We start from the raw sequence: 23,544 nt of genomic DNA, 5'->3' as shown, positions 1-23,544 counted from the left end.
TAGGATCACTATTGGCATACCTTAGTAATCGGCGAAGTGGTTCGTTCAGAAGGTAGTTTGTAGGGGCTTGCGTGATACGGAACGGCGCATTTGACCTGGTATTGATCTGTGGAACCCTGAAAGGGACCAGAGACAATAGCGCGGGACATTCAACTTTCCCATCAAGCAAGCCCTTAAGGAATTTAGAACCCGCAACATTACGTCTCAAGGATAGGGAGGAAAGACCTAGATGATTAGCCACAGGAGTATAATCATGAGGCGGACAAGGCAAATCAAGCGCGCGTCCAGCAAAACAAAGGAATTTATTTTGAACCCTTTCCAATTGACGAGCGTTTTCAGCCGTGTGGGGGTCCCATACCACGCTACCATACTCCAATATAATATCTATAATATCTATAATATCTAATATTCATGCTATTAAAAAGTAGGACTTTCCCAATAGCCGTCCTGAATAAAATTTTAGTTGCTATATCTATATAATAAATATATTTAGTTAATTATAAGTATTTACTGGAGCAAAATTTTATTGTATTCTTTCACTTGTTATTTTTTGTCTCATGGGCACATAATTATTATTGAATGTCATAGTAAAACTATTAATTTTATTTACTTACATTATTGGTACTATATAATTGTTTGATTTTTAAAAATGTATTAAGACGGGCTGGACTCGAATGTCTTCAGTTTTTGATCTCAAACTATCATTATAGCTCTTCTATAATGTCGAAATCATTATAGTTCTAAATAATGTTTAATAACTGATGATCTCAACTTTAAAAACATTATTCTTACAATTGAGTATAAACACATTAATTTGAATACATAGATGTAAATTATAATGCGATGATCCAGTTGAGTGAACTAAAAACTTATTATTTTATAGTTGATATAAAATATGTTTAAAAAACAATGACAGTAAACATCAATTATTGTAATTCAGCATTATCGATTTTGGCTTATTTATATTTAAATCTTTTTTTAATATTTTGAAATTAACTCTATATTTATATTTGCGTTTACCATATGTTAGAAATTTATAGAGCATTAAAATATTGTTGTAGGTTAGTATTATATCTTAGCTGCTTGATGAGTGAGTCATGATAGTTTATTGTGGCTATGTAAACTAAATTGTTAGCCATCGAGAAGGTTATCAATTGTAAGTTAATTTAAGTTCTTGTATAATCGAGTTCATTGAAATGGTATTAAAAATATTCATTCGTCCACTCTATTATTACCTAGTAATTATTTTTATTCGTTTTAGTTTTTATATCTATTAGTTTAGTTGGAAAAAAATTACTAGTAAATAATCAGCGACATAATATGGCTTTCAGTTTGTTATACAATGTAAATTATTTTTTTTAGATACATTTTCTTACTAATGAATAATGAGTTAATATATTTTAAACTTTCATTTTTCATAAATTAGGAATCTATGAAGAACCCAAAGCCACTCTGAAAAGTTTTTAAAAAGTTCTCTTACAAATTCAAAAGGCTTTTTTTGTACAATAATCTATGAATTATATTAATTTTCTTTAATTAAAAAAAACATAATAAAACTTCAGGTCATAATAACAAACATTACCTTTCTTTTAACTTATAAGTTCAAAAAAAATGTTATGATTTATTAAAAATAAAATAGTTTACATTACATTGCCGATTGTCCTGCCCGATTATGGTGATTTAAAGACATAAGTAATCGACATTTACCCACCCCGTTTACAATAATTCATATTTCTATTAGCAAAAGTTGCCAAAGTTGTAAACTTTCAGTTTACAGATTTAACTTAACACAATAAAAAAAAACATTTTTTTTTATAAATGTTTTGCCTATTTGAACTTGTCAAGAAATTATTATCGTTCTTTACAAAGTATTTAAGAAAAATAATTTTATTGTTGAAATATTAATACATTACTTATACGTCAACTTAAAAAAAAGAAGACATTGAAAAAGAAGAATTGTCATATATATATTATGTTTAAAAAATAGTCAAAAATAATTTGTCATTAGTTTAATGTGAACATTGTACAGATCTCAATTTAATCTGTATTAACGAATTATCTATATTGATATACATTTTATTATATGTATTATATTATATTACTATCAGTATTTTATTCCTGTAAATGTATATTATTAAAATATATATTTATTTCATTGGTTTATACATCGTTATATTGTATACCCGCTTTTTTGAACCTTGTTCGCCCTTTTCGATAACATGTTTAAATATAAAACAGGATATACTGTCATAACCACCCACCTACTGATTACTGTGAAAATTTCTCCCACCTTCATCATTAAACATATTACATACTTATGTAATGTAATAGAATAATCCTTATCTTTTTACACAATTCAAATTTATTTAACTTTTTTTATTTCCAGATACGGAAACATTATTTCAACCAAAGCGATATTAGACAAGAACACCAACAAGTGTACGAAACTAGTTTTTTAATCAAATAAAACATGTATTCAGGATATACCAATATAAAATTGACAATTATTTTTTCTGGAGTATATACTTATTCTATTGTGATTCTTAAAAATAATGTGTTATCTTTTTTCTCAATTACAAACTGAATATTTGATTATGATATGTATTATTTTTAAAATTTTGATTTTATTTTTTTCTAATTCCTGAAATTGAAACAAAATTTCTTTAGTAATGTTCATATTTATACTACTTAACATTTTAATGTTACTACGTACCACAAACCTGAATACTTGGCTTTTTGAATAAGTAATTAATTTTTTTATTATAATTTTTTTATATTTTTATTTTTACAGGTTACGGATTTGTTGACTTCGAATCAGGCACGTGCGCTGATGCTGCTGTCAAAGGTCTTCAGGCAAAAGGTGTACAAGCCCAAATGGCTAAAGTGGGTATTCCAGTTCAGCGTAGAGCGGCCACTGTACGTTTGTTGCATGGATTATACTTATACTTTTTTCGCTGTCAAACAGTATTACAACTTTCATTCTCTTTCACTCTTCGTATAGCGTCTGACATTATTTTCCATATTTTTACTGCGTCATGAATTTTATTGTGTCGTTAATTAAATACAAATGGATAAATCACGAATATAAATTTTGATAATGCTTTTTTGGACCACAAATAAAGCTAATAGATAGTGTTCTTATCGTCAAATTTGATTGGCTTATAATTTTTTTTTGACTAATAAACAACGCGATACTAACGCTATCTAATAGATACTTACGGGCAGAGTTAAAAAATAACGTTGCCGAAATTTTTTATTGCGTGCTATCTATTTATATTTAATCAATGAGTGTGTGAATACCTATATAATACCTATTGAATGGTTTACTGGTTATTTAAATAATTATTTTGGTTGAATCGGAGGTTTAACCAGTTTGTGTATCTTTTTTTATATCAAATTGTGCCAACTCATCTGAATTTAAACGTTATTATTGTTTTTATCATATATTAATATATATATATATATTAGTGATATTTTATATTTGCAAACATGGCTAGATATCTCCAACTAGTTACATGAAACTGGCAACTGATGTTAATACATTCTTGAAAATATATCTTGATTTGCCTCTAGATTTTTTATCATCATATTTGATTTATTTAAAAACAACAATTCTTTATTTTTTATTACATATTTAGGTAAAATCTGCAGTTGTAATGATCAAGTATATTATTTACTTGGTATTATTATTATATTTAATTAAGAATAAAAAACACTTTAATTTTTCTGTTTATATTGTAATGATGAATTTTAGTATTTATGAAAGTTAGCATACAGAAAAAATTAATTTATGATTGATATTTAATGTATTAAAGTGGTTAAAAAATGACCGTAGTATTTTCTCATAATTTAAATTACAAGCAATATTTTTTTTTTTTTATATAGAACTTCTAGGGCAAAAATATAAAACAATTTAATTATCGAAAAGGGTGAATGATTATAACAAATAGATAAAAATAATGTACAATTAAAAAATGAATTATTTATTGTAGCTGTCTTTTTCAAATAGTTTGTCGGTTTTTGCTTAACTAATTTTCTGTGTGCTTTAATGATACTTGTGACTACTTTTTTTTGTCTTTGTGTTTTTGCATTGTACCAATGGCTATATTCGATATCCAGTTATGTATGCGTGTCTAACATAGCAAACACGTTCTTTGTATTAGTTAAAATAAAACTCTGTAATAAGTGAGTGAGGCTTATGTGTGTTTCGGATGAATTATAAGTAAAATGTGTTTCTTTAAGTTGAATAAATATATATATATATATATAAAGTACAACAGGCAACTATAGGAAAGAGCAAAGACACAATACTATTACTTAATATATATATATTTAATCACACACAAAAGCATTGTTAAATATTCACAAACAAAAATAACTTATATATTTATTCACACACAAAAACACGTCTTAGCCAACTCAAGACTTAATTTAATTTTCCCTTCTTATAATGCTAAATGATACCACTATCTGCTTCCAGACTCTGGAAGTGGTGCCATCTAGACATAAATGGTATCCACAAATATATATATATATATATCAATACAACAAGTCAAAATATATTTTGACTGCACCTATAGATTTTATTAAAAAAATGTCTTACTTCCTCTGTTAGATTTTGTTTTATGTGCTGTTAATATTGTTAACTTTTTAATAAGCTGTAGATCAGCATTATAATGTCTTTTGCTTTTGTGTATGTGTAATATAATTGTTACACTTATTTTACAGTTATTATTATTGTTTAATTATTTTTCGGACATTTTTATAAACCGTATTTCAGTGAAATACATTTAAAGAAATCAAAACATTTATTTTGAAATTCAAGTGAAAATATAGGTTTCAAGAAGTAAAAGAATTTAGGTACAGCCATGAAACAGGTTACAATTAATAAAATGCAGGCCTATACTTTTTAAATTTTACACGAAAATTACTGTTTGACTGGAGAATAATTTTTTTTTATATTAAATTATATCTAAATTTTAAATTGAGTTTTTTATATGATTAGCAGCAAGAACAAGATCCAACAAACTTGTATATTGCTAACCTGCCTCCAAATTTCAAAGAAAATGATTTAGATACTTTACTATCTAAATTTGGGCAAGTGGTATCTACTCGAATACTACGTGACACTAATATGACCAGTAAAGGTGTAGGCTTTGCCAGGTAAATATATGTATTCAAATTGATGTACTTATACTTAGAATTTAATTTGTTAATAAACAATAGTATTTATTGTGATTATTTTTATTAATTAATATTATTATACTTTAAAATACTATTTTATTTTTATTTTTTCGCAGAATGGATTCTAAAGAAAAATGTGAACAAATTATCCAGATGTTCAATGGTAATCCTTTACCTGGTTCTAAAGAACCTTTGCTTGTTAAGTTTGCAGATAGCGGTCAAAAGAAGAGAAATACAAACTATAGATCAGATTCTCGTTTATGGAGAGAAAATGAGGTATGGATTTTAAATTTGATGTATTTATTGGTCATAATATTTAGTAGTTCAGCTAAAGGAATTTCTTATCAAAACACTAAGTACTCATGAATTTAATGTCTGATTTTATTTTTTCTAGAAAAATAGGATATCAAATTTTACTTTGCGTACTTATTTTTTTGCTCTTAAAAGTTGTCTTAAAATATTTAGAAGTAATAAACTCTACTATCAATACCATTAATTAAATAAAAAATTTGATTTTATCATGTTGTAAATTATATATTGTGATTTGATATCCTTTGTAAACATATTCATATCCTTAGTTTAATTTTAAGAAATAAATCAATGTAGTATTGCAATTGGTCGTATAATTTTTATATTATTGTAAGTTATAGTTAAAAGTAATTAGTTATTTTGTGATGAATTATTACTGCATTAACTATAGTAGTTGCTATTTATTATCTCTTATTTTTTATTTTATTTTTAATTGTGAATTTTGTGTGATAAATTATTTGTATTTAATTGTTGTTGTGTAACAGAATGGCGGATGTGTGCGATTTCCGGTACAGCACTATATGTTGCAGGGTTCTCATGTGGGGTATGATGCTGCTCACAATGGCTTAACTACTGCTGCAACTACCCATGTGTTACCAGCCAGTTTAGCACAGTATGTTGGGCGTCACTATGCAACTCAAGCGCTTCCTGCTCATGGTTATTCAATTCCAGCTTCCACGTGGTTACCACAATATGTAATGCAACCAGCCCCACCACATCACCTGGCTCAATTAGATGTAAGTTAAGATAATAAAGTAATAAATGAAATGTTTTAATTTAACATTGATAATAGATAGAATTTGATGTCATTAGTTTGATTAATATTAGATTAATTAATTATTCTTATATATGAATAATAATTAAAATTCATAATAATGTTATTGTTATGAAGATGCAAGTTTTATTCTATTTTGCTAGAACTTCCTTCTTCTTTTTTTTGCCTTAATCCCAATTACTTGGGGTCGGCTTCCCTTATCCTAAATTTCCACTTGACACGATCTCCCACATTCTCAACGCTCACATCAGCTGTCCTCATATCGCTTTCAATAACTTCCTTCCATCTCTTTTTTGGTCTTCCTCTACTTTTTCTTTCTTCAACATTCATTTCTATAACTGTTCTTACAACTTCCTATTCTTCTCTCCTCATAAAACGACCAAACCATCTAAGTCTATTTTCTCTCATCTTATCCACAATTGACGCTACACCTATACTCCTTCTCTAGTCACTCCACTCATCCATCTAAGCATTCTCATCTCTGCTCTACTTTTTTATCAACCACCTAACACTCTGAACCATATATCATGGCTGGTCTCACTACAGTCTTGTAGAATTTACCTTTCAGCCACATAGGAATTCTTTTATCGCATAAAACACCAGATGCTTCTCCCCACTTCAACCGCTCGTACTTAATCCTGTGTCTTGCGTCCTCATCAATACCACTGCTCATTTGCACAACTGACCCTAAATACTTAAAACTTTCCACCTCTCCAATCACGTCCTCACCTATTGTCACTGATCTCCTCATTTCACCTACCTCGTGTTCTCTTTTGTCAAATTCGTACTCTATATACGCTGTCTTACTTCTACTTATTCTTTAACCCTTATCTTCAAAAGCTGATCTCCACATCTCTAGCCTTTGATTAATTTCCTCCCTTTTTTCTCCTATTAACACTATATCGTCAGCAAACAACATGCACCATGGCGCTTCTCCTTATATTTCTCTAGTAATTTCATCCATCACTAAAGGATATAAGTAGTGATGAGCATTTTCGAATATTTTAAACTATCGAATAGTTTATTTTTAGCATAAACTATCGAATAGTTTTAAAAACTATTCGAATGGGCTACCGAATGGTTTTAAAAAATATTCGATTAGTTTTACCTAAAATTTTTATTAAGTATACTTAATTATAATAAGATGATAATTAACGAATACTTATAAATAATTTATTATACAATTAATAATAGTAAAAATTGGTGATGGGCATTTTCAAATATTTTAAACTATCGTATATTCAAATTGTGTTTATACAACCGAATAGTTTATTTTTAGCATAAACTATCGAATATTTTTACTATTCAAATATTTTTTGAATGACTATCGAATAGTTCGATAGTTTCTATTCGATATTTCCCATCACTAGATATAAGTAAAGACTTAAAGTAGAACCTTGTTGCACCCCTACTTTTACCCGAAAACCTTCTGTTACTCCTCCCACACTTTTTACCCTGGTACAAGTGCCACCATACATATCCTCTATTATTTTAATGTACTTTTAAACCTCTCTCGGTATTCTATCATACGCTTTCTCCAAATCTTATAAATACCATACACAGCTTTTTCTTCTTTTCCCTTCTTTACTCCTTATTCAGTAATTTTTCAAAATATTATTTCCACCTTTTTTCACATCATCATCACTCGAGAGTACCCTTTTATCAACACTTTTTATATACCTTATATAAGGATAATCTTTAGACCTTTTCTCTTTTACTTTTGCAAGTCTATAGATTTCTTTCTCACCTTCCTTTGTTCCTAACATATTGTACAGCTCGTCATACTTTTAAAATTTTCCTTACTTACTGCACACTTGGCTTCTTTGCACAAGTATTTATACTTCATCCTATCTTCTCTCCTTTTGCTCTTCTGCCATACTTTGAATTGTTTTTTCTTACTTTCGATGATTTTTTGAACGTCTTCATCCCACCACCATGTTTCCTTGTTTCCTGGCATTCTATTCCTACTCTCGCCAGCAATCTCCTTTGCAGTATTCTTTATACAACTAGCAAATATATTCCACACATCATTTATGTCTCCCTCGATATTCCACACCGTTCTCTGTTTTACTGTCTTAACAGACTCTTTTTCATTTTCCTCTTTCAATTTCCACCACCTGATCTTCGATTTTTTTTTTTGTTCCTTCTATTTTTGTATATTCTCTTTCCGGTACATCACAACTCCATTACCATCAGTCTAGTTGTGTAGTTACACTCTCGCCTGGTATAACTTACAATCTTTTACTCGCATCATTTCATTCCACAGATAATCAATCTGTGATCTATTCCTCCCACTCTTATAAGTTATATAATGTTCTTCCCTCTTTCTAAAATAAGTATTAACCACAGCAAGATCATACAATACTGCAAAATTCAGGATTCTTTCTCCAGCTTTATTCTTCCCACTAAAACCAAAGCCTCCGTGTACTCTTTCATATCCTCTCCTCTCATTACCTACATGTCCATTCACATCTCCACCTATCACCGCATCCATCTCTCACCAAAACACTTCCTTGTCTATTTCATCACATCCTACTTGTGTTGCATAGGCACTTATTACATTCAGCACATTTTCCTCGAATATCAATTTTACGACTAATTCTGTCACTTTTCCGAGCTACTTCTACTACTTTATTTTTCATCTCCTCATCCATTATTATGTCTACACCATTCTTTGTACTAGACTTATTTGAATTTGTAACAAAATCATACATATATGAATACTGGATGCAAAATTTTTTTTAAACATCTTAATGTTTCATTGTTTTTCTCGCATTTTTGGCCTATTATAGCTTTATAAAAAGGGATGTTTCTTAAACACTTATATTCAAGGAAGGTGAAAATATTTTTGGATATACAGTAAAATCTATGTATTTTGTTTATAAATTATATCATATGTTCATTTTAAGTTTTCTTCAAGTTTTTACGATTGCACCACTACGTTGGAATAATATGAATTAGTAGTTATGATGTTAAAATTTTTAAATTAAATATATTTAAGTTATTTATTAGTTTAACTCGTTAAAGTTAGTTAAAAAATAACATTTTGTTTCACTTTTAAGTCTTTTAACTTGCAATTTATAACTTTAGTTTCTGTATTACTTATATTTTATTTTATTCAAAAATAAATATCATAGATTAATTTTAAACAAATTGAAGTGAACAGCATTCAATCAATATCATTTTTGATTTAATTTTTTTTTAATAAGCTTAAAAATTGTTAAATTTATGTTTGTTTTTTTTATTTAAAATATCAAACTTATTTACAATTACCTACAGTCACCCTTTTAAAAATTTCTAAAATACTGGTCCAAGAATTGTTATTGATCAGTCATTTTCTTAATAACATGATTTAGTTAAATATGTATGTTGCCTTTAAAAAAAATTAATTATAAGACTTAAGGAATGAACTTAAAAAATGTTTTATATTAAATAAATGGAAATACATATCAATATGCGCAACAAATAAGGGAGTAAATAATTTTTTTTAGTTTTTAGGAGATTAAAAATAAAATATATTCTCCAATACACTCAATATTTATCAATTTTCGTAGTAGTTTAATTACGATTCAAACCAAATTTTTGATATTTTGATGAAAGTTATTATAAAAAGAGTAAAACCTAAATCCAAATCTCTCATAATTTCAATGTCCAATTTTTTGAGTTACTGTATTATTTGTTGCGCATGGCAATATTTGTAACTTATTAAAACCAAAAAAAAAATTATTTAAAAAAAATTGAGTCGCTACTTCTAAAAGAAACATCGGTATTATTTGTATTTATTTAAGTTACAGTTATAATATACAGGCCATCAATAAATATACAAATAGGTCAATTTTTTTGGGCAGTTGGAATCTTCTATTTATTAAACACTTTATACATGTTTCATATTATAACCACTCAATTTTATAATCACTTAAATTTTATATTTAAGTTACTAATCTTATATATACATTAATAAACAATTTAAGATAAGATTTTTTTATATTAGTACATTTGCAGTCGGTTTATGAATTTTCATAAAACTATGAGTTATTTGTATTTAAGTTTTATGATAATTGTTCTGTCCAATATTGTATTAAATAGATTTTTTGTAAAAATAAATGTTATAATATATAAATTTTAAATTTCTATCACACGGGTTAAACATAGAAATAAAATTTTATAAATGGTTTGTTTAAGACTCCTGTATGTTGCCAGATGATTCAACAGCCAGATCCTAGTGCAGTACAATATGGTTCTGTGATACCCCAACTGGCTACTCATATGTCAGCTTTACAGATTGGTAATGGATCTGTAAGTTTTAAAGTGTTTATATCAAAAATATAATAAGTGTTAATATTTCCATCATTTTTTTAGTATGTAGCTGGCCCTCATCCGGGTTACCCATATTTTGCTAGTACTGCACCAAATATAATTCATACTGTTCCAATACCAGCTGAAGAACATCCATCTACAACTGCATCACCAGATGACTCTTATCAACATTATTCACACAAATAAAAATGAAAAGTAACTACGTTGAACAGTTCTGACCGCTGAATACTGAAATTCCCTATATAATTGTGTCCCAAAACTAATGTTTTGTTTTGTTTTATTTTTAGTTAAAATTTTTTGGTCGTTAAAAATTTAGATAAATTTGTATTGTTCTAAAAAATATATATAAAAATTATTCATAGAACTAATTGTTTAAAAAAATGTAAAAAATTAATTTTATTCTGTAAGGAAATGCTAGTTGTTTTCTGAACAGAATATTTGATTTTCAATATTTATTAAATCAGATTTAGTTCATTACAAATTTATCTAAATATTTTTTGTGATCTGTAATTTTTCGTCTCGAAAGTTTTATATGTTGTGTCATCTCCTCATAATTTATGAATGTAGTTATAATTTTTTATTTGAATGCTGTGCTATTTATTTTTCTTCTATGACAACCAGTTGATTCTTGGACTTCATAACAATTTTAAATTTGTGCAGGCATACCATTTCAATTAACTAATTTAATCTTAAATAATTTTTACAGTAAAAATCTTGTTTTACTCAGACTAAATAATTTATGTATAAACAAAGTTTACATTTAAATTATCATTTCTTTTTAAACCAAGATTTTAGTGTAATAATTATTAAATGATAGGTAAATGAAATGGAATAAATTTTTATTAGATGCAAAAATTGTTTGCTGAATAATAAATAGCATAATTTTCGATTAATCATGTTCAGTAGCTAATGTGTTACATTTGACATTCGGCTTAATGTCGGCTAAGTTTGCAGCAATAAAGAAAAAAAATTTAAGTCATCTTAATATGATAGAAATTATTGTAAGATTAATTGTTTTCATATTTTTAAAGTTTTATTTAAAACAATTAAATTTAATTATTATTTAATTTTAATTTCCCTTTTTTTTATTATTATTTCGAAATTATTTATATTGTTTAAGTGATTTAATTATAAATTTTAATGTTTTTCTTTTTCTATAAAAAATTAAGAATTATTTTATGAGGATTGATGTTTTTTGTTTTCTCATTCAAAGAACAACCTAGAAGTGTATAATAGTTACACATAATTGTTTATGAAAAAAAAAATGTGCCTCTAGGTGTAAATCACCAATTTAAAAAAAATATTAATGTGGACTGTAACGATAATTCGATTACAATAATAAATATTTTTAATGGTATATAAGTTAAAAATAATTTTTAATTCTTTAAAAAGTAATATTAGAATTAATATATTAAGTTACTATTAATTTTAAGATAAGATTTTAAATTAAGATGTACTTGTTATATATACATTGTATAACAAATTATCATAATTGCTTTCCCATCCGAACCCATAGTGTAACCCGTTTATATCTGTACGACTGAATTATTAATATGATTTTACTTTTTTTAGTAAATTATTTTCTTTTTCTGTGATAACTGTTTTGGAAAATTTTAAATGAGTTTAAATAAACTCAAATAGTCACTTCTAAACAACTTTAAACAAATCTATTAATTTATAACTTTCTTTTTTTTTCTAAATTATTTTTTATTTTATGTGGTCATATTTTAATATTTTTGTCAAGTTTACATGGCCTCATTTAAATTGTTTTATTAATTATTATTGATTTCACATTTTATTTATTTGTTTAAATATATTTTTTAAGACTTAAAAAATAATTCATCATATAATTAGAGATTTTTTAATGGATATCTGATTATAATAAACTATAATATGTGTTAATTTTTCTCTTTTATTTAAAATAAATTATATTTTTTTGTTATAATATTAAAACAACGCTATTATTATTATTATTTTTTTTATCTAATTTTTATTTATTTAACATTATTTTTATTAATTTTAGGCTATGTCAGTGTAGTAAGCAATTTTTTTTCAATTGATCTTAGGTTTACAGATTGACTCCCATAGAGATATTGTTTTGGTTACCATTTTATAGGTTAAAACTGTATATATTTATATGAAATGTGTGGTTTATAAGTTTCAAATGAATGAGAAAATGTTATACATTCCATTATATCTATCTTACATTTTCATTTTCCTATCAACTCTTATAATCTAATCAATAGTTTTGTTGTTTTTATTAAAATTATCTAATCTTCAATGGATTTTGTATGATCAATAAAGTTTTCATTTAGTTTTCCTAGCTTTAATCTTAATTAAACAATATTTTATTATGAGATTATTAATTAAAGTAATGTAAATGTGTATATAATTTTGATTTGTATCAATTGTGAAATGTTTTGAACATCTGCTCCGATATTCCCAAAGATAGTGAACTTATAACATACTTTTTTATGTGTGTTATAAGTGTGTTAAGTGGAACTAAATAGTAATTAATTTTATTCAAGAAATTAATAAGAATTTTTAAAAATATTGTTTTTGTATTAATTTAAAAATTAGTTTTGTAAATATTTTCCCCTTAGAATTGTATGTTAAAAACTAAAAAATTGATGTTGCCATGTAGTTATGAAATCAATCTAAACTTTGTTTAATTTTTAGATAATTTTATTAATTTCTAAAAAAATTTAATTAAAAAAAAGTATTTAACTTGGATTTATAATAAAATTTAATTAGGTTTTTTCTGGGTTAACTTGAACAAAATAAATTGTATATACATACGACTGTTCAAATTTTACAGGGGTATTTTTATATTCTGTCCCATAAGTAACACTAAAGAGTAAGACTTGGTTATGCCAAAGCGCCTTTGTCTGGATTAAATAATATGTATGTTCTAATGTGATATTTAGCTCATTGGTGTCTTCCCCGGACACTATGTGCGCTCGGTTATTTATTTTTTAAAAAAACTGAGAAAATAATAAGAAAATTATATTTTATTGTAATTAAATAAGAAAAATTGAAACTAAGAATATCATACAAAAATTCTACTATACAGTCATCATATTTTCATCATTTTGATAGACTTGTTCTGTTTTAATAATTGCAGATACTTTAAATTTTTTATTTATATATACCATAGCCACTGGCACGGTAAACGGGAATCCATGCTAATATTTTTGTCATTGAATTATGCATTGTCGTTAAAATTGTATGTGTATGCTGAATAATTGAATCCTAGTCGGATCCTAAATTAATAATAATAAATCATTGGTAGGATCATTAATATTATATTTAGGAAGGAATAAGTGTTATTGTAATGTAATATTAATATATTTAATAGTTAATAGTTTAATTATTATTAATTCTGTGGTTAAGATTAGTTTGGTTATGTTTAATTAAATAAGGCAATTTTTTTTAAGTTATATCTATCAGAGAAAGTCAAATTTAAAAATATAATCTAAACTTTGATTTTATTTAATGTTTAAATTTTTCTCAAGAAAATTAAATTAAATTTTAAGGTTTAAATATAAGATTAACTATGTAAATTATTAATATTGTCTGCTTAATTATAATTATTAATAAATATTTACGAAAAGTAATATCTAATGGTAATAACGAAGTGAATAAATTGAGATAAAAATAATACGTATAGTAAAAAATAACGATGTATTAAGTATCTATCGTTTAAATGTTACAATTGAGACTGCTGGCTCCTCCTCTGGTTCCCATAAAATAAGCGGGTAACAATGTTTAGGTAATCAAAGAATAAAGAGTGATCTTTACATCAAATTAACTAAACTTTTATGTATCACCCGGTGTCTTGTATTATTAATTGTGACTGATCATTGTTATGTAGAAGGCTTTAGATTTTAAGTCTTGCCGTAATATTATTGTATTTATAGTTTAATCACTTTGACTTTTTTTTTTTTTATTATTTATTTATTTTCTATCCCGGCTTTTAATTGGTTAATAAAAAATTATAAGTTTTAAGGTAAATGAAAACAAAAATTTTTGTATATTGTTTTAAAATTCATGTCTCATACTATAAGGTTTCTTGTTTATTTTGTTTTGTTTTATTGGGTTTGATCAATTTGGCGTTGTTGCATTTTAAATATAAGTTATAGTAATTATTAAGTTTTTCTTAGATTGTAAAATTAATATTTGCGTGATTGTGAAAAAAAAACAAATATAAAATGATTTAAATTTGAAACATTGCGAGTTTTTATTTTTATTTTAGTATTACTTTTGTTTCAAGTTTTTTCTTGAATTTGTATTTGCTATTTAGAATTACAAATATCTGGCATTTGTCTTCGACGACCGTTATTAGATGTTTTTTTCCGATGTACCCTAGAGTGTTTAGCTAAATGATCAGACCTGGAGAATCGTTTTTCACATAAATTGCAACTATACGGTTTAATTCCAGAATGGGAACGACAATGTCTGGAAAGTTCGTCAGATCTTGAGAACCTCCAGGTACATCCTGGCCACATGCAACAATAGGGTTTTTCTCCACTATGCCTTCGCATATGTACCTGTATATGAAATAAAAGGTTAATATAACACATTATTAATTGATTATCAAATAAAATCGGGGCTAGAAGTTGATATAATTTTGGATTTTGGCAATTTTTCTGAGATCTAGTACATTTGTACATCTATATAGAATTTTGATTTAGTATATGTTGAAAAAATGGTAACATAAATCAAAAATATTCTGAGACTGCTTTTTGAAATCTTAACTTTAAAAATTAACTTTAAAATTTAACTTTAAATAGTTTAAAAACCAAAAATTAATTGAAAAATAATATATTGGTTAATTTTAGGTTTTAAAGCAATTACATAATAGTTTCAGTTTCTGCTATTATTAACATATATTCTCGAAAAAATTCCAATACTGGTCAACTAAGGTACTAGATATCGTAAAACTTTTCGAAAAATAAAAAAATTTCTGTTCCTAATTCTGTTAGGAAGTAATACTTGAGATTTTGATTTGTTCATTGCAAAAATTAAAAATCTTTATTTTGTAAAAGTAAAATTTGATTCAACATTTTGTTCTAAAATAAAATGAATTTGTCCCATAAGCTTGATGTACAAAAACCCAGCAACATGGGGATCGCGGCACAGTGGGGACGTGGCATAGTAGGGTCCAGTATAGATTTAATCTGACAGTGATTAAAATCACTATCATAAGAAACGCTTCGATGCAAATCTGTAGATAATGTTTAATTCTAAGACATTGGTAGATAATTACAAAAGCAACATCAACTATTTCCTTAATTATATCCAGATTAGTAATTCTTAGATTCAAAAATATAATATAAAATTATGTACTACATAATTGTTATATTGAATTGTTTAAAATTATTATTGATTTTGAAATTTAATATGTTAATTTTTAATCTACTTTATTTCGTCCTTTAAAGTGAAAGTTTATAATAAAAAAAAAAAATTAATTTATCACCATAACTTTTAAATCAACTTGCAAGTTTGAAAATGACATTATTAAATAGAAAAAAATGAAATTGTTAAGATTAATATGCAGTCAGGAAATTTTTAATTACAATTAACAGTAAATTTATCAGAAAAGTTTTTTTTTTTACATTTTGATCGTTATAGATCACTTAAATAAAAATGTTTATACTGATTTAGATAGTAAATTCATATCACTAATATGAAATATTTTTTAATGATCATAGACCAATATATACTTAACTAAACCAAATTTTTGATTGATGAAAATTCCTTCCATACCATTTATATATAATTAACAATGAATTATTTTTTGAAAAGTTTTGTATCAAGTCCTTCAATTTGTATATACGTTTGCCATAAAAGTGCTATTTAATTTTTTATAATTTCTCCGTAAAAATTATAATATTAAATTATTAAACATCAATTTCATACTATTTGTAATTCTAAAATAGACATTTATTATTACAAATCATAGAACTACTTGAAATTATAAAGAAAATAGGAGTTAATTTTGCTTTTAGAATAATCCATAAATTTCTCATAATTAAACACTATCTACAGATTTACATCTTTCTTTCTTATGATAGTGATATTAATCACTGTCAGAAATCATCTATGCTTATCTCAACTATGCCACGTCCACACTGTGCCGCGTCCCCCTTGTGCAACCGTTTTTTTATGTTTTAAGTATCTGATTATAAACTTTCAAGATGGTAAAAACAAATTTTTATTTGAATAAGTCATTGTTATTTAGCCATGTATAGACTAAATAATTATACCTTAAGGTGTGAAGGTTTAGCGTATGATTTGTCACAATTAGGGTATAAACAGGTCAAAGGTAACTTTTCTGCTTTATTGAAATGAATCTCTTCTGGATCTTGTAATATATCACTTAGTGTTTCTTCATTGTCTGTGTACAACAGTTCATCTGTAGTAATTGATAAAAGATTGTCTAATCCTGGATCATCCACATACATTGTGGGATCATCCCAAAATGTTTCGTTCGGATTATCAATCCAAAATTCCTAAAAAAAAAGTGGCTTATAAAAATATTTTACTTAAATTTGAAAATCAAATAAATAAAAAGCAATAATGGTAATTTTCATTTTAAATATCACATTTGTAAAACTTTTCACTACGTCATAACCATAAAACACTTGACAATTTTAAAGATCGACTTAAAAAAAAAAAAATTAATTTGCTTTTAGCGACTTAAAATTAATCGGTAAATATTATGACAATACATACTTGTGGACAATTAGTATACCCTACTAAGGATATTTTTAGGACACAAACAGATATATTGATTAAGACCCTCAAAAAAATTAGTCTCTATAAATGCCTTGCTTTAGATAAAGTTATTTTAGAATAAGATGTGTGTCAGAATTTTTCGATGGGGAGGAAGAAATATTTATAACTACCTCCTTTTAATTGTATCATATACACATAATAAATTTCGTCGTGGATGCGTTCAACTCTATCTTCCACATTGTAAAATACAGGGTCCTGTATATTATGATCAAATCAAAATTACAATTCCGTACCACTTAACTCAAAATTTGCAAGTGTAGTAAAATACCATGAATTCATAAGATATCGTGTGACAAGCTTATAATTATTTAATACATCCCAATTTTGTAATTAATTTTAAAATCTAGTACTAGGAATTTAAAAGAACTAATGTACGCGATTATGTACCCCCAGGTGTTTCGAAAATATGTCCAGCGGTTCGATGTGGTCGTTATATAAACATGTTTATGTGTATAATTTTCATTGTAAGTGGAATTACGGAAAAGTGACTCTGCTAAGTTTATTTTCCAATAAGTATTACCAATTGTAATTCTATAGCGTCTTCAGGATTATAAGTAAAAGGACATAAAAAAAACATGTTCTTTCACCAAATTTTATCTTCACACGTAATTATTATTTGTACACGTCTCTAATTTCACGATTTAGACTGTCCGGTAATCAATAAGGTCACAAATTAGTTGCTTACAACCTCTAAACATTAATTCATCTTAGGATATATTACTTTTTCATTATGACAACTTGCATAATTGAAAATCGCCAATTTTTGAGACATGAAAAATGAATTAGGTATTAAGCACTCATACAATTATTAAAATCTTAATAATTTCTAGAAAATGTATTTAGAAAAAATAAACTTTAAATTTTTAATAGTATTTGCAAAGTAAATCTTAAACAATACTATTCTAATGATATTGATGAGGGATGAGAATAAGTGATAAAATCATATTAATTTTTGAATAAAGGAATAATATTGCACTAAATATTTTTATTTATAATTAGTTAAATCACTTAAATAACAAATGTGATTGCAATTGATAACAAATAAAGGTATTATTAACTCTTATGATGTAAGATTATACATTTTGAGAAGCAATTCTAAACGCGTTTTATAAATCAATATACAGAATATTCAAAAAATAAGAAATCAGGTCAGTTGTTACAAACAATGAGAACAATAGAAACTCGTTTCTTTACTTATTGAACACCTTATATAATATAATATATGACTCCAAACAGGGAATCCATATGAAATCTAACCAAAGCGCAGTATAATGGTTTCAATAAACTAAGAATACACAGCGATTGTTTAATTATGATTTACGCATTTCTTTAAAAGTGAAAAACATAGAAAATTTTTTTCTTTATAAAAGTTAAAAGTATCCTATGTTTTTTAAATAACATTATAAATATCTAGAGATAAAAAAAAAAAATAACACTTCACATACAATCATTATATTAAAGAGTTAATAACTTCCAAAAATACAAATGTTTTGATTTAAAGTTGATAAAATTTTAAGAAAATAACTGATTGATTATAATAACATTTAGACCAGAATATTAAAAGTTACTATTTAACCTTTAATATATAATGTGGAGGTGAGGCACGGGCTATTTATTTTTAATCTAAGCTTTAATAAACCATACTGCTCTTCCCATCTTATTATAAAAATACTGATATCTTATAAAATTATTTTATAGTTTGACATATATGTTCTATTTAAAATATAAAAGTTGAAACAATTTTAAGGGGAAAAAAGGTGGATAGGAACAATTTTTTTTTGAAAATTATATAACGTAGAATATTAATAACAGTAAAGTTCAAATCGTTGAGTTCTACTCAAAATCGAACTTAAATTAAAAATAATCAAACTTAACTTTGTTAAATAAATATAAGAATTTCATATTTGACATAGTTACAAATGTAAAATTTCGGAAGGGTCATTTATTTGGAGTTTACAATTTTCTTTTGATTTTGATTGAATGTATTTTTACTATTTAAATAATAACTGATCTAGATTAATCGAAAAATTCAAAGTTCGGTTCAACCCTAAAAATCAAGGTTCGTAACATCACTAATTATTAATTATTGAGAAGAAAAAATGAATTTATGGTATTATTTTAACAATTACCATTATAAATCTTTAAGCTTTGCTAAATGCTATTTTTTTAATTTAATTATAATAACTTTCTTCGTTATGCTTTTGAAAAAAGTTCTTCAATTTCAATTTTCTGAACTCGAAAATTAACTAACCAAATAGAATTTAATTTTGTCAAGTGACATATGGTTAACATTTCAGCTGAAGTTTGATTTAACAGTATCTCTGTTCATAAGAGTGATCTGGTGTCTGGTGATAATGAATTTTATGTTATCACATAAACATGTCCGTTGCTGATTAAAGGATGTTATTTATTATTTGTTTTTTGCTGTGTTAATGAATTAAAATTACAAATCATTAGTGAGATGAAAAAATATTGTTGACAATAACCAAACAAGATTCTTAATTTTATATGAATAAAAAAAGATAAATGTATCAGTATATAAAATAGTAGATATTTTACATATGTCTGTTTTTCTGCTTATAACACTAATTGATTTATGTATATTTAGCGATATAAGTCTGAAGTATTTCAAAAGAAAAATTAAATTTTAAAATTTATCAACTTATGTTGAAATATTTCATAAAATTGTATTATAATGAATTTTTATAGCTTCTACATGTAAAAATTTTATAAACAATTAACGAAAAAAACCAACTTTCTCCATTTCATTTTTATTAAAAAATTTCCACCTAATACATCTAAAATTTGAATAAGACCTAAAATTTCAAGTAACTTTTATTCGTGATGTTTTTCTTAGCTATAGCAAAAAATAAATTTATACATATATATTTATTTATGTTCTAGTTAAAACGTCAATATTATAATATTCTTGGAAAAAATGTATGTGTAATTTAAAACAAACATATGTGTTCATTTAAATTATTTTGTAAAATTTCGTCATTTTTTGGTTAATATATTTTTTATACTTTCAAAAAAAGTTTGTACACATAACTACTATTTTTTCAGAAGAAGATTGTTTTCCCTCGCTCTCCTCTATATTTGTTATTTTAATGGGCAATTGTAAGATCATTAATGTCTATCTTTGTGATCTTTGTTACTAACGAGATATTTTAATGAAGAAGTTTTTTATTACTTCGTAACTGGAATATAAGTATAATTTAAGTTTTTTAGGACTAAAATGATTTTAATTTGATTGACTACAAAATAGGCTTGAAGTCAGCTGAAGGTCAAGTAGAATTCTAGGAAACATAATATATCATGTTATATAATATAATATATTATATTAAGGAAGTTTACAAGCTTTCTAAATTAAATATTTAGTTACAGAAATTCTATGTAATTTTACTTAAGAATTATTTTCAGTAAAAAGGTATAAAATTATTACGCCCCTAAGGTGTATATGCTCTATGATTTCAAATAATATGAAAATATGTATAACATAATTTTAATATTAAAAATTTTTAAGTAAAAATTTCAGAAATTTAATGTTTTGTATATATCAATAGAAGATTATAGAACCAATTGATACAAATATTTAAGTTTAAAATAAAAACTTTAGTGTCCATAATTAATAATTAATAAATAATTAATTTTTACTTGAAATATTTCAATTTCTTTTATTTCATGAAATTTTAAATCGCTTTATAGGGGGATTTATTAAGTATACAACCCTCATTTTTTTATTTAATAATGATTTTCATAAAATCATATAAAAATATATAGATTAAAATTTTATTTTATAAACCATTCTAAATGTAAAGTTTATTGTAAGAAAAAATTATTCCTAAGGGTATATTTTAGGAATAACTTTCAATAGTTAAATTGGAACTTATTACTTATTTTTGTTAAATGGATAATGGTCTAAATTATATTTTGACTGGTTAATAACTAGTATTGAATTATTACATTTTAAATTGCTATAATTTTTAGTTATATACTATGGTGTTCTGAACGTAGATTTCTTATCTGTTATGGTAAAAATAAACTGTTGCTAAATAGTAACCTGTCCATATCTTTTGTAAATCTTCAAATGATGAAATCTTAAAAAGTAATACTGGTTATTAAACAATTAATATTTTATTTAGACCATTTTTCATTTAATAGTAAAATAATAATAATAAGAGGATTATATTTAAAATTCCAAGATTACCCCTTAAATTTATTCTTGGGAATAATTTTTTTTCAATTAACTTTATATTTACAATAGATTATAAAAATAAATTAAATTTTATCTACGCATTTTCTTTTTTTAAATTATTATTTAACGAAAAAAGTGGTGGTGGTATGGTTAATAAATCATAGTATATGCAATGATACTGTTTATTGCAATTGTTTACAGACTTGATTAAAAATAGTTTAATATATATATTATTATTGATACAAAAATTTATATAAATGTACCTATGTAAAATAAAATTGATAAATTCTGTTTTAGCTTAAATAGATAGCATTGGTGTAATTAGAAAATTTATGTGGGAGGAGATGCAGATAGCTTTTAGAATGTAGAGCAGTGAGAAGTTCAACCCTCACTACCAATATATTATGTCCGTGGATAAATAAGCTTTTAAAAAATTAGGATTTATCTTCGCATATGAAATTTTTATATTCTTGATGCTTTTAATACATTATATTTTGTATTGTTAGATATTATTAAGTAGATTCCTTTCTTATCTAGCTTAATAATAATTTGACCATTATTCATTTTAAAGCATTCCAAAACCGTTTTCTAAGATTTTTATGTTTTAAATTTAATGTTGATTATTTTAAACATTCCATTATAAGGCTATACAAACTTATTTTAGTAAAATTCAATAAATGAGAATAAATTACTTAAATAATAAATTTCTACAAAAAGTATTAAACAAATTAGTAGAATATTCCTATTTGTTAAAATTCTTAAATTTTAGAATTAATTTGAAATATACAAGAAATTAAAATAATGTTTGTAGTTAATAAAGTTTCCAAAATTATTTAAAATCATCACCAGCTAATATTCTAATATATATTGGTAACACTATACATGTTTAATTTTATTAGTTTAATCATAGAAATGTGATATATTGTATTTTTTGTCCTTAAATAAATTTATTGTCTAAAATTCTTAATATATATATAAACGTAATATATTTAATTTTTTTTTTTTTTTTCATCTAGTAAATTAGATTGTGGTACTTACCTCTAACAGAACCATTTTCTAACCACTTTGATCTTTGTATACAGTTCTCGATGATACACTCGGTGCGAATGGTTTGAAAATAGCTACATTTTAATTTTTATCAATGTTTATTTATGTAAATATCTCACAACATCCCTTGGGAATCGCAAGTACCAATGCTGTCATTATTACTAATTCGATAGTAATATTACTGTGCGATATTGCCTTAGATAACATAATGAATTTTAAATAGTGTCATGTTCGTTTTTAAATCAAGTATTTTCAAAATCAAATTCAAAAATATATTATTTCAAAATTATCTTGCAGATAATTGTTAAAAGGGTGAAAAGGAGTAAATTGTGAATACATTTTCTTAGATATATGCACAAGTATGTATTTCTAACTTACATTTAATAAGAAAGTAACACATATAAGGACTATAAGTTTTCAATCTAAAATAAAATGTGTTAAATATTCTGAGAGAGGAAATAAATTTACAATTACCCCACTTCATCCTATTAATAATTATACCTTCGCTTACGATGTATTTATTGGTTAGACTAAAATTATGGTTTTTAAATATCATTATTATCAAACTTTCATTGTTTATGATTTAAATTATAAAAATTGAACGGATTAAAAGACTCAAAAATAAAACTTCAATATATTATTTATTTATTTTTAAAATAATATTATTTTAAAGAATCAATTTGATAATTTTATATCGTTTCAAATTATATTTAAATATTAGTTCTTTCGTAGTTAATACAAATTTTAGTTCTGTAATAAATAAATACAGAATATTTAATAGAATTAGATATTCTAATTTTATACTTTCCGCATTAAAATTATAGTCATGATTTTCCACTGTCTGATCAAAATTGTAAAAAAAGTAATTTGCGATCACTTTTTAAGTAAAATTATCAATTTAGAAAATGGAAAA

General features: G+C 25.0%; 2 protein-coding genes and 1 long non-coding RNA gene across 16 annotated transcripts in view; 1 reads left to right on the top strand and 2 right to left on the bottom strand.

The window, feature by feature from the left end:
• The window catches only part of LOC126899141 (protein alan shepard), a 57,853-nt gene extending 43,040 nt beyond the window's left edge, over positions 1 to 14,813 (top strand). For 8 of the 14 annotated variants that reach the window (XM_050673717.1, XM_050673716.1, XM_050673721.1 and 5 more), the window contains 7 exons: positions 2,387 to 2,439; positions 2,792 to 2,916; positions 5,006 to 5,163; positions 5,301 to 5,460; positions 5,979 to 6,230; positions 10,451 to 10,564; positions 10,628 to 14,813. In XM_050673717.1, coding sequence (XP_050529674.1) covers positions 2,387 to 2,439; positions 2,792 to 2,916; positions 5,006 to 5,163; positions 5,301 to 5,460; positions 5,979 to 6,230; positions 10,451 to 10,564; positions 10,628 to 10,771 — 1,006 coding nt within the window. In that variant the 3' untranslated portion in view covers positions 10,772 to 14,813. The remainder of the gene's footprint in view (positions 1 to 2,386; positions 2,440 to 2,791; positions 2,917 to 5,005; positions 5,164 to 5,300; positions 5,461 to 5,978; positions 6,231 to 10,450; positions 10,565 to 10,627) is intronic. The other 6 variants (XM_050673724.1, XM_050673723.1, XM_050673722.1 and 3 more) reach the window with 6 other exon arrangements.
• LOC126899190 (uncharacterized) lies at positions 6,788 to 7,452 on the bottom strand. Its single transcript, XR_007702513.1, has 2 exons — positions 7,120 to 7,452; positions 6,788 to 6,977 (listed from the first exon to the last, which is right to left on the bottom strand). It is a non-coding gene; the product is annotated as an uncharacterized LOC126899190 (long non-coding RNA).
• Positions 14,521 to 22,729, bottom strand: LOC126899171 (Krueppel-like factor 15). The gene is made up of 3 exons (XM_050673772.1): positions 22,623 to 22,729; positions 16,855 to 17,100; positions 14,521 to 15,135 (listed from the first exon to the last, which is right to left on the bottom strand). The coding sequence occupies exons 1-3, from the start codon at positions 22,635 to 22,637 to the stop codon at positions 14,881 to 14,883; spliced, it is 516 nt and encodes a 171-aa protein (XP_050529729.1). The 5' UTR covers positions 22,638 to 22,729; the 3' UTR covers positions 14,521 to 14,880.
• Between the last annotated feature and the right edge of the window lie 815 nt (positions 22,730 to 23,544).

Source organism: Daktulosphaira vitifoliae, unplaced genomic scaffold (genome assembly GCF_025091365.1).
Source record: "Daktulosphaira vitifoliae isolate Bord-2020 unplaced genomic scaffold, ASM2509136v1 Scaffold_2, whole genome shotgun sequence".
Taxonomy (NCBI): Eukaryota; Metazoa; Arthropoda; class Insecta; order Hemiptera; family Phylloxeridae; genus Daktulosphaira; species Daktulosphaira vitifoliae.
This window is presented reverse-complemented; position numbering and strand designations above follow the sequence as displayed.